The following is a 12,345-nucleotide window of genomic DNA, read 5'->3' as shown; positions in this document are numbered from 1 at the left end:
AAAACCAAACAGTTGGGCTTCCCTGGTGGCGCAGTGGTTAAGATCCCTCCTGCCAATGCAGGGGACACGGGTTCGAGCCCTGATCTGGGAAGATCCCACATGTCACAGAGCAACTAAGCACGTGTGCCACAATTACTGAGCCTGCGCTCTAGAGCCTGTGAGCCACAACTACTGAGCCTGCATGCCACAACTACTGAGCCCATGCACCACAACAACTGAAGTCCACGCGCCTAGAGCCTGTGTTACTCAACAAGAGAAGCCACCACAATAGAAGCTCGCGCACTGCAACGAAGAGCAGCCCCCACTTGCAGCAACTAGAGAAAGCCTGCACGCAGCTACGAAGACCCAACGCAGCCAAAAATAAATTTATATTTTAAAAAATGGTCCTTTCAAATAAGTAAAAAGTATTCTGCACTCGGCCCCACCTAATAGCTTTAGGTAAGCTTTAAGTGAACCCCAAAATAAAATAAGAGTAAGTTATTGAGACTGAAGTACACTGGAATTTTAAGACACTTTATAAATTCTACTTAAATATGGTGTGCCCATTACACTTTTCTTAACACTCTGAATAACGTATTACTTTGACCTCCTTGGTAGTATGTTCTGAGCACAATTATCAAGATTTACAACTTATTTCCCTGTGCACCTAAGAATTCACCTGACACAGTCCAAAGGACCTCAAGTTTAAATGTAAAAGCAGAGAATCCTCTTTAAATACACTTCTTGAAAAGATTCCTGCAGTGGCTACCAAAGGGAATCTGAGCTCTGAACATGCCTGTGCTCTCAGACTGTCTCACAGCATGAATACCATGAAACTGAAAACCTCTGGAGAATCCAAATGAAAGAAGCGATCTGGATGATTTGGAAGATTTGTTTTAGCAACTTGGCACTAGAAGCATCTCTTTGAAGTGACTAAAACCCTCACAAAGGCACCTACTTGGTACAAAATAGTGTATGAAAAGAGAAAAATTCAATTAATTGGCTAGACGTTTACAAATACCCAGAAACACCAGCTATATTTTCTTATGCCTCATATCAATATTATGACATTAGAACTAGTATTGGCTCTGATATCATTGGTGGTCTAACCCTGGTTAGGCATTTGATCTCTAAAATTAGGAGTTGAACTTCAAGTCCTAGACAGCTCTAAATATTTAGGGCTTAGGTTTTCTAAAAGAAAACCATAACTTGCCTCTAACAAACTCAAATGAGAACAACTTGTAGATAGGGCTACATCTTACTCATTTATTTTACACTGTCTGGCATACAGTAAGTGCTTAATAAATGCATGCTAATTAAATAAATAGGATAATATATGAAGAAATCGAATGAATAAATGAATGAACAGACTTAGAAAAGTACAGCTGGGACTTCCCTGGTGGAGCAGTGGTTAAGAATCCGCCTGCCAATGCAGGGGACACGGGTTCAAGCCCTGGTCCGGGAAGATCCCACATGTTGCAGAGCAACGAAGCCTGTGTGCCACAACTACTGAGCCTGCGCCCTAGAGCCTGTGAGCCACAACTACTGAGCCCGCATGCCACAACTACTGAAGCCCACGCGCCTAGAGCCCATGCTCCACAACAAGAGAAGCACCGCAGCGAAGAGTAGCCACTGCTCACCGCAACTAGAGAAAGTCCATGCCCAGCAACGAAGACCCAACGCAGCCAAAAATAATTAATTAATTAAAAGAAAAGTACAGCTGAAGTCTGCAGTCATTTCAAAGCCTGATTTGATCTTTTAAGAAAGTTTCTATAGGAAGAAAAACAGTTATAACAAATATTTCTGGTTTATCTTTCTTAAAAGGGAAGATTGTTCTACTCTTTAAGGGAAAAGTTTAAAACCCCACCAAGTCAAGATAGAAAACTCTAGAAGTCACTGGAAGATATATACTGGATTTGGTCCACAGATGTGTTTTGTTTGATCAGCATGATTTGGGGGTTATATTTTGGTTTTGTGGCTTGTTTACTTTTAGACTGAACCAGTTTTTTAAAATCTAGATTCTCCTGGATAATGAGAAACTCTGGTCACTGTGGGCATCCCCACATAGCCACAATCTGCTGAAGCTAAGAGGTTCCTATTTTGCCAGAAGTAGGCAATCTCCGATTCTCTACCTATACCCTGCTGCACGAGGATCTGATCTTTGGTCATATGCACTAGTAAACAGAGAGGTTTCTCACCAATGTTATTGGGCAACACTGCTTATAATAAAATTGGCCTCTGATTGGTAAACTGTGTCTGGACTGGGAAGAACAACAAAAAGTTTGTAAAAACCTTATGAAAATACCATACTTTGGGCTTCCCAGAGAGCAGTGGTAACTGTTATATCCTGTATTGGTTTCCTAGGGCTACCATAACAAAGTACCCAAAACTGAGTGACTTAAAACAACAGAAATGTATTCTCTCACAATTCTGGAGACCAGAAGTCTAAAATCAAGGTATTGGCAAGACTGGTTCCTTCAGGAGGCTCTGAGTGAGAATCAATTCCATACCTCTCTCCTCGCTTCTGGTAGCTGCCAACAATACTTGGTATTCCTTGACTTGTAGACAGATCACTCCAATCTCTGCCTCCATCTTCACATGGCCTCCCCTCTGTGTGTCTGTGCCTCAAATCTCCTTCTCTTTTCTCTTATAAGGACACCAGTTATTGGACTTAGGGCCCATCCTGAATACAGGCTGATCTCATCTTGAGATCCTTAATTACATCGGCAAAGACGCTAAGGCCCTATTCACAGGTCACTGAGATTAGGACTTGAACATATCTTTTGGGAGCCACTGTTCAACTCACTATATATCTTTTTCAGGAATAAGAAAACCAGGTCCATAGAGTATTTGCAAGAGATACACAACTAAGCTTGTGCGCCACAGCTACTGAGCCTGTGCTCTAGGGCCCATGAGCCACAACTACTGAGCCCACATGCCTCAACTACTGAAGCCCACACACCTAGAGCCCGTGCTCTGCAAGAAGAGAAGCCACCGCAATGAAAATCCCATGCACCGCAACGAGGAGTGGCCCCTGCTCACCACAACTAGAGAAAGCCCGTGCGCAGCAACGAAGACCCAACACAGCCAAAAATAAATTAATTAATTAATCTTTTTAAAAAGATGACAGAAATTGTAACACATTGAAAATAATCCAATGGGGGAGAAACTTGATGCACAAGGAAAAGGGGAGAATTGATGGAGTGAGAAGGCACAGGTGGTAGGCAATTCTAATGAGGCAGTAACATTCTAATGAGCTTGAGGCCTTTAGAGTAGAGATGCGCTTCCAATATAACATGATGCCCATTCTCCCCTGAGGCTGACTAAAGCAGTGCTTCCAAACGGGCTGTAAACAGCAGAATCACTGAGGGGAAGGGAGGGCACTTTTTCTTTGGATGCTACTATTATCACCACAAATGAGTGGCTGTAAAATTGCATTTTGTTACTAACAATTGGCGATGGTACTGAAATAATCACTCATTCATTCAACAACTATTTACTGGCCTACTTTGTGCCAGTTCCAGGTGTTATTCTAGATGCTGGGGATGCAGTAGTGAGCAAAATAATCATGTCTAAAACATTTTTATTAGATGTATTACAAAGAGATCTGCATGTACTTATTTATAACAAAAAAAAATGTGCTTGTGGTTGTCTTGAATTGTATCTTGAAATGTGCTTGTGGTTGTCTTGAATTGTTGTCTTGAATTGTGTCTTTATGCTTTTAAAAACCCCCGTTTCTTTATGAATGACAGGTTTAATTATCTATGGTGTCCTGAAGGCTGGTTTTGGAGTAGGTATTTGGAGCACTTTCTCCATTCTATTCTTTGCCAGGTTTTACCCCAAGAGCCTTTCCAAATATATTTAAGTGGTCTTCGAATTTGGTCACTTTTAGATACATTAATAGGATATCCCATTTGCCTTTTAAGAACTACCCTTAATTTCTTTTTGTTATTCTTTTAAATGTGACTTAAATGAAGTTATATTCTCTCACAAAACCAACCTGAGATCATTATACTATTGAATTTCTCTTCCTTCAGTTTATACAGTCAAAAGAGTTCTACACGTGGAAAAGTAAGGCGTCTATAATTGCTGAGGCTTCTTTTCACTAAATTTATATACTTGAATTTTCTACCTTTTACTAAAGAACACATTCCACCTTGCTGAACCTTTTAAAAGATCAACAGCCACTTTGAGAGCATTTATTTGTTTCAGTCTTTTCTGTGGCCTTTTCAAGTTTTGTTTCTCTGATTTCCTGGCAGTATACTTATTTCATGGGAAACAGTCCTTTCAGAGAAGCACAAAGGTCTTCTAAAAGTTCTCTTTGAAACTTCCTCATTCATGTTTGCTGGATTTCCTACTAGTTTAAAATTTTATTTCAGTTTTAACTATCCTGTAGTCTCTTACACTTTATTTTAGAACACATATATTTTCCAAAAGACACATAGATATTTATTTTGTAACTTCTATGTTACCCTTGCTTTCTTCAGAGCTTACTTCTTAAAGGTGTTTCAAAGGACACATATTTATTCTCACATAGTTTTAAATATCATTTACTGTTTGCATTTGTAAAGCATTTTATGCTTAGAGTAAAAACTGTACTTTGGCCTTCCCTCCTCATCGCTGAACATTTGTGTATCACAGAGCTCAATTACATCACGTTCACTATTAGAGATCTGAAATAACATAGCCTAAAAATTTGCTCCCTGAAGCAATTATATACAGTAAAAAAGCTTTTATAACATGGCTAGTCTGTAACATGTGTGTTTCCCCCAGCCTATGAAGTCAACTATTTACTCCTAGTCCTTCTACTGGAGGCTTCCTACTGCTGGATGTGAGGACATGCAGGTGGGCCAAGACTTGCAAGAACTCATGAGTGCTATGCATGTGCCTATATGTATGAGAAAGCTTACGTGCATGTCAATTAAATGTGTCACCTACATAGAGAACAGACTTGTGGTTGCCAAGGGGGAGGGGAGGTGGGGGAGGGACGGATTGGGAGTTTGGGGTTAGCAGACGCAAACTATTACATATAGAATGGATAAACAACAAGGTCCTACTGTGAACTATATTCGATATCCTGTGATAAACCATAATGGAAAAGAATATGAAGAAGAATGTACACATGTATTCCTGAATCACTTTGCTGTACAGCAGAAATTAACACAACATTGTAAATCAACTATACTTCAATAAAATAAATTTTAAAAATAAGTGTGTCATCTGATTAAAGTGCTTTTTATATCTGGAATCCAAATAGTAAACAGGATGGGTAATGTTGACAGGACAAACATTCCAAAACTACTACAAATACAGGAGTTAAGCTTAAATAAAAGCAGCAGATGAAAATTTCCAAAATATCCATGTACATATTTTTGCTCCAAAGTGAATATAAACAGATTAAGAAAAGTCCAAGGTTTAGACAAATTATAAATTATTTTAGGAAAACTGTAATGGACTCTAACATGAAGGAAAAGTTTCAAAGTGTATTTTACATGAAGCTTTTTGCTTCTCAAACAGAATATCTTACAGAAAATAAGCGTATTGCCATAAAAGCAGAGAAATGAACCTTGAAAATAAAGCCCCTGAAAACACACTACTTCTGTGTAGTAGTGCTACACAGAAGTAGCACCTGCTCTGTGCCTCAGTTTACTCTTTTTTTTTTTTTTTTTTTGTTGCGGTACGCGGGCCTCTCACTGCTGTGGCCTCTCCCGTTGCAGAGCACAGGCTCCGGACGCGCAGGCCCAGCGTCCATGGCTCACGGGCCCAGCCGCTCCGCGGCATGTGGGATCTTCCCAGACCAGGGCACGAACCCGTGTCCCCTGCATCGGCAGGCGGACTCTCAACCACTGCGCCACCAGGGAAGCCCAGTTTACCCTTATATATCTGTGAAATAGTGCACTTAGTGCACTAAGTAAATGTTAGAGCGTCTCCTCTTTAGAAGTCAAGAAACAAGTATTATCACCTGTGTTTCCCTTACCCTCCATGGTAAGGAGATATTCTACCCCTCCGGAAAGTTTCTTAGTATTAGAAGCTGCTCTGAGGAGTTGGTTTGAAGAGATGAAGAGACTGTTCCTACTGCTGTGAGCAAACAAAAGGTGTTGACAGCTCTGGCCAAACTTAAGGGCTCTACCACAAAGGAAAGAGTGCTTCTGCCAACAGCGACTTTGGAACTTGAGTATGTTTTTCTCATTTTAGTTTAGCGGCAAAATACGCAACGAATAACTTAGCCAGCCAGTGGTACTCACACCCGGGTGCCATCTCACACCAGGGAAGCCTCAGAACCACAGCTGGGCCTTGGCAACAGCTTCCAGTACCTCCCAGAGTGGGAGGATGCCAGCCACGCCAGCCACACTGGCCAAGGCTGCTGCCCACGTTTTAAATGGAAACAAAAATCTTTTCTTTAGAAAGGAGGTGGGCGCTTTTTTGTTCTCTTCTTTGTTTGTGGAAAGTTAAATACTGGTGGAGAAAAGGCAGCTTGCTCAGAGGCAAGGCTAGAGGTTTCGGCTGGTGGGCGCCTCCTTCCCAAGTCCTTTCCACTCCTCTCCATTACTTTCTACGACATAACTCCAGTCCGCTACTTTCTGCCTTGTTCTAAATACTTTCTCTGCCAAGGCCTTGACTTCACTTTTTGGAAAGTGGTTACAAACAAATGGCGCTTGCACCACTCGCTAGAGGTTCCTCCAGCTCAACAGCAGCTGAAGGAAAGGAAGCTGTCAGGACATTGTGAGCAGCACTAGACAAAGACAACAAAACCGGACACTGACGGAGAGAGGAGGTAAGGGGGGAAATGGGTGAAGGTGGTCAAAAGGTACAACCTTCCAGTTAAAAGTTCTGGGGATGTAATGCACAGAATGATGGCAGCAGTTAATAATACTATACTGTAGATTTGAACATTGCTAAAGAGACTAGATCTTAAAAGTTCTCATCCCAAGGGGGGAAAAATTGTAACTACGTGAGGTGATGGAAACTAATATATCAATTATATCTCAAAAACAAGAACAAAAACTGCCATCCGCTGAGCGCTCTCTCCGTGCCAGCCTCATCCCAGAGGCTGCAGGCCGAGGCAGCAAACCCCAAAGATGTTCCAAGCAGAAGCATCTCTCCCAGCCCAGCAGCCGCGAGGCCCCCTCGGGCATCTCTGGTCCCGCATTCCGGGCTAGCGCCCAACAGGAAGCCCCGCAGGGGAACTTTCTCTGGGCAGCAGCCACAAAAACAAGTCGGGCTCCAGACTGTCCAATAACCAGGCAGGGCAGCGAAACACCCTTCAGAATCTTGGCAGCTCCTCGGCTCGACTGCGTTTAACGCTCTAGGAGTGAAACCAGAGCTGATGCTTCCTTCACTCACCCCGGCTACCCGCTGACGGGCCCCTTCGCTCAGGGCTGAGGATGAGACAAGAAGCAGCAAATTCTCGCCCCTCCATTCCCACCGCCAACCCCCCGCCCCCATTGCCTTCCTCTCCTAACCCGCAGCCTTGAAGCAAGTTCAACGAAAGGCGTCGCCTAAAGAGATCTCCGCGCCTGTGATGGCGCAGGCTCGGTCCACAGGGGGCGATTTTCGGGGGCTCGTGGGCTGCCTGGCCGCACCACGCTCCCGCATCTCTCCTCCGCTCCCGCGTTTGGTGTCGTCTGGTATCGCGTCGCAACCACTCGCAGCAAAGAGTTACTAACCAAGCCGGGCTAGCGCGCCCGGCCAGCCCTCCGCGCCGCGTCAGTGCCCAGCCGATTCCGCCACGCGTCTCACCGCGAACCCCGGCCCCGCGCGCTCCGCCCCAGCGCTCGCCCAAGTCGGCCCGGCCCGCGCCCCCGGGCCTCGGAGCCCGCCCACCTCCCTCCAGCGCCGCGCCCCGCCGACTCCGCTCCCGGGCCGCCGCGCGCTGCTCCCTCACCCCCTCCCTCGCCCAACCCCACTCGGTTGGAACTCGGTCGGGAACTCCCGGCCCCTGCCTCCCCGCCTCCTCCCAGGAGGTGCCAGTACCGATGCCCTGGATGAAGACGAAGCCGGTGACCACGAGTACAGGGTGCCAGTTAAACTCGAGCGCGGTCCCGTCCCAGCCGAGCCCCTCCCGGTAGTGGAGGACCCAAATGAGGGTGAAGATCACAGACAGGAAGCCGACGAGCAGCGCCGACACCAGCAGCCCCAGGAAGCCCCTGTAGCCCTCCATGGCCATCAGCGCCCCATACTCCGCGCGGTGGTAGCCACAGGAACTCCGCGAAGCGGCGGCGGAGGCCTCTAGGTACTGGCACAGGAGCGGGACGCGTCGTCGACTTCTAGGAGCGCCCGGGGGAGGGGCTTTCTCGCATGCCTGTCTGGGAGGCGGGGCCTCCAGGGGGCGGGCAGCTGGCCGGTGCTCAGAGACTAGCCCCACCCTCGGGCTCTAGTGGCCGCCCAGAGCTCTCGCTGCGGGGTGGCCGCCCCTGGCCCTGCGTCCGTGCTTGCGGAGAGCTCGAACAACCGATCCGGTTACTTGTTGAGAGCGAGAGTGCTGAGGGTTCCATACCCACCACTTTCTTTTAGCTCTTCCCGTGTCTCTTTCCTTATATGAGGGGAGGCAGTGGTGCGCACTCTCGGTTAACAGAAGAGAGGGGTCCGTTGGGTGGCTTTGTGTGTGTGATTTTGACTAACGAAGCCTCATGAGCCGCAGTTCTAGAGGACTGGCTGTCTTTGATGCCAAGGAGGCAACTGTGGGACTGTGTGGACCTGGCCTTACCTAGCAAGGAAACTACTGGCAGTGTGCACTTAAGAGAGAGAAGGCAGATACCTCCTGGACCCTGGACTTGTCCGTATGTGATAAAAATGGATCTTAAAAGTGCCACCTGCTCAAACCTATTTGAACTAAAGCCCCACCTTGGTGGAGTGAAGCTCACTCACTCCCTGCCTTCTTTCCAACATTAAGTTTACCCTTCTCCATTGGACAAGAGAAGTGTCAGTGTTATCAACTGCTGTTAAAGAAAATGGGGCTCTGGCCGTTAGGGCTCCTAGAATGCACTTGGGAACGTTCACTTCTAGCTCTCTCCTGTAGCTCACCTCCAAGGACTAGTTTACCAAATTATCATCCTGCCATTTTGAAAGGCCTTAGAATATGCAGGAGATGTATGGGAGTGATTTTCAATGGAAAAGACAGGTTTTAGGCAAGGAAGTAGGAGTGTCAAGCACTGGTAGTGGGGCAAGATTGAGGTCTAAGAGTAAGGGGCTGCAGACTTCACTGATGTCACTATTTTTCCCTTGTTGGTAAAAAGAAAGGGAGAAAAAGAAAGAGAGTAAACAAGTGGAAAAGAAGGACCCCTACCCACAGTATAAGGCTTTCTACGGTCTGGCCCTGATGTCCATGGCTTCTCTCCCAACTCCTCACCACTCCCTACCCATGTCCCTGCCTCTAAAACTGTCCAACCCCATCTCCACCAAGAAACCTTCCCTGAGTCTGCCTATGCCCCTGTTTTACACTTCTACCCACCTCCCCATCCAGTGCCTCTCTGCATCACTTATCAAGATGTGATATAACCATCTGTTCCTGTGGCTGTCTCCACTCCCCAGACAGCCTCCTTGAGATTAGTAACTGTCTAATTTATCATTTTATTCTTCCTTGAAATATAGTAGCTACTCAGTAAATATTGGGAGAAGAATGGGACTGAGTGTGTCAGTCAGGGTGCTGGCAGGAAACAGATGGCTCATTCCAGTTGGGCAATTTTATAACGAACAGGGCTACTTACAAAGTTGTGGGCAGGGTGTGGGAAACCACAAGGGTTTTGCAGTGCCCAGGCCTGAATGGGAGAGGGTTACTGAAATCCAGAGAGAGAAAGAGAGACAGAGAGAGAGAGAGAGAGAGAAAGAGAGAGAGAGAGAGAGAAAGAGAGAGAGAGAGAGAGAGAGAGAGAACAGTGTAAAAAGGGCAGGCTGACTGAGGCTATGGCCTTGAGTTTGAGGGATGCAGTCAGCCGGCAGGGACCCCACAGGGAGGAAGAATGGGAGGCAGCATGAATATTCCAGCCTTACTCTCTTCCCCTCCAATCTCCTGCCTGGTCCCAAATGGCTGAAGCTAATCTGAAACCCAGAGGGAAGATGATGTAGCCCATATAGGTCAGCCTCCAGGACACAGCAGAGTGGAGAAGGGTGAGAATAGATCCATAGGAATAAACAGACACTATCACTGAATCTTCCAGTTTTATTTTTTCAGACCTTTTGGGTTCCTGAGTGCTACAAAGATTCCCTGTTTAATTTTATGCTGTTTCTCTTCCTCTTCGACCTTTAACTAGTAATTCTTTAACAACAATATCATTGTGTCCCTATTCTTCTCCCTAAAAGTATCTAGTTCTTGTCCCCAGGTAACTTCTTCACCCCCTTAGCCCAACACCTTCACTCCACTCTCGAGTTGATTTTACTCTGCAGCAGCAGCAAAGAAGAATCTGTGGGATTCCAGACTCCATTTAACAAAACATCTCAGGAGAATGAAAACATGGCCAAATAGTATGGATGATGTTGAATCATCCTGAAGTTACCAGCTAAACTGAGAAAAATTTCAACTTTTAAGTTGTCCTTTAAGGACCTAACTTTGATAAAACTTGTCACTTGAAAGAGGAAACTTTTTAATAAAGTTTGTTGTGGCTTGGTATTAACAACTTTTAAAAACAGATTTGTTATATAAGTTTCCCTCAGGGGGTGGTAAATAATTTGCCACCAAAGTACTTACTCAGATACTTTGTGAAGTACTTTGTAAAGTTTACAAAGTTACTTTACTCAAGTACTTTTTACATCAATGCTATCAAAGGGCTGCCTGATGTGTGGGGATGGGGTAGGGCATTGAACAAGAGAGCCTTCCGAAAAACCTATGATTCTAGAAACATGTATATATTGGCACAGATTTTTATTGTCCCTGACAGACACAAAATGCAGAGTGAGGAGAGTTGTGAAGGGCCAGGGAGAGAAAATCTAAACCCCACTCATCAAGAGATCAGGAACCAGGGGCCCTGTTTGCCATTTATCTGCTGATCTTCCACGAGGCAGTGTTGCATTTCTTTGGCACGTACAGAAGTCCAGTATTCTAATGTAAAGTCTAATAAGTTGTACTTAGTGTTTGCTGTCTGGAGTAAGTGGACCATTTTTTAAATATTCAAATGTTGACTGTGTGTTGGTTACTCTGTTTGCCCCTCCACTCTCCACCCTTCTTGGTCTTGCCCTGTGCCCTGACAGACTCTAGTCCTCTGGCTTCCAATTGACTTTGGTCAATGGGTGGTGCTGGAAGGTCAGAGAGCAGGAAGAAAGAGGAGTCATCGATCTATTTATCCCACCATGCACCCTTGCCAGACCATGGTTTTTGTTTTGTTTTGTTTTGTTGCGGTACGTGGGCCTCTCACTGTTGTGGCCTCTCCCGTTGCGGAGCACGGGCTCCAGACGTGCAGGCTCAGCGGCCGTGGCTCACGGCCCCGGCCGCTCTGCGGCATGTGGGATCTTCGCGGACCGGAGCACGAACCCGTGTCCCCTGCATTAGCAGGCGGACTCTCAACCACTGCGCCACCAGGGAAGCCCTGCCAGACCATGGATTTTACAGTGGTTGTGTTCCTCTTTTGGAGGAACACATGGGGACTTTTCAGTGTCCCCTCTTCCCCAGCTACAGCTCCCCCTGGGACCAGTAACACCATGCCCACTCCCTTCTACAGGCCTGCGCGTGGTATCGGCTGCCGGCTCGTACTTGTCCTTGGTCCTCACCATTCCTTGTGGGGTTCGTAACCCAAACAGACAGAAGAGTCTGTTTGCACCCCTGTAAATAGTCCCCTTATTAAACGCTCTTGAATGAAAGACTTTGTGCAAACCAGCTGCTTCCTGCAGGACCGTGACAGAGACAAGTGGAAAAATACTCTTGCCTAATACTACTGTTTCCCCAGCCTTGTCTGTGCCTTCTTAGGACATACTATGAAAGGAGGAATATATGAAGCAAGAAAAAAATCACAAGCAGAAGTGAGCTCACACATCTTCCTCTCTTCTCTTCTACTAGACCAGAGATTTGGGGATCAGAAAACGCTCTCAGATGACTAAGATAAAGTGACTCACAGCTCATGCCGTGACTCATGCTGTAATCCAAGCCCAGGCAGTGCTCAAAGGCTCCTTAGGGAAAGAAAACAAGGGTTACAGTTTTGAAAAGAACACAAATCCACGTTAATGGGAGGAATATTCTTTCCTCCTGTGTTGTCTTCAGGGCAAAAACCAAATGTCTGCTTTGCTGAGGTGTTTCTCCTCCGAGGGAACTGCTGAGGAGATTGGCCCCCCGCTCTGGCGGTGGAACCCGCCTCTACCACTTCCCTCACCTGAAGCTCCCAGAGTCCAGCCGCCCTAAGAGGGCAGCAGGGAAAGATTTCATCTGTATCTGGCACAGCC

The 12,345-nt window shown here is 46.1% G+C and overlaps 1 protein-coding gene across 3 annotated transcripts in view; it reads right to left on the bottom strand.

Annotated features, from left to right (window-relative positions):
- The window catches only part of LOC101289061 (plasma membrane ascorbate-dependent reductase CYBRD1), a 39,136-nt gene extending 27,093 nt beyond the window's left edge, over window positions 1-12,043 (bottom strand). Inside the window, exon 1 of one of the 3 annotated variants that reach the window (XM_033423569.2) lies at window positions 12,022-12,043. In XM_033423569.2, the coding sequence (XP_033279460.1) occupies window positions 12,022-12,040 (19 nt within the window). In that variant the 5' untranslated portion in view covers window positions 12,041-12,043. Of the gene's footprint in view, window positions 1-7,953; window positions 8,273-12,021 lie in introns of those variants that run through there. The other 2 variants (XM_004267293.4, XM_004267292.4) reach the window with 2 other exon arrangements.
- Window positions 12,044-12,345: the final 302 nt, after the last annotated feature.

Source organism: Orcinus orca, chromosome 7 (genome assembly GCF_937001465.1).
Source record: "Orcinus orca chromosome 7, mOrcOrc1.1, whole genome shotgun sequence".
NCBI lineage: Eukaryota > Metazoa > Chordata > Mammalia > Artiodactyla > Delphinidae > Orcinus > Orcinus orca.
This window is presented reverse-complemented; position numbering and strand designations above follow the sequence as displayed.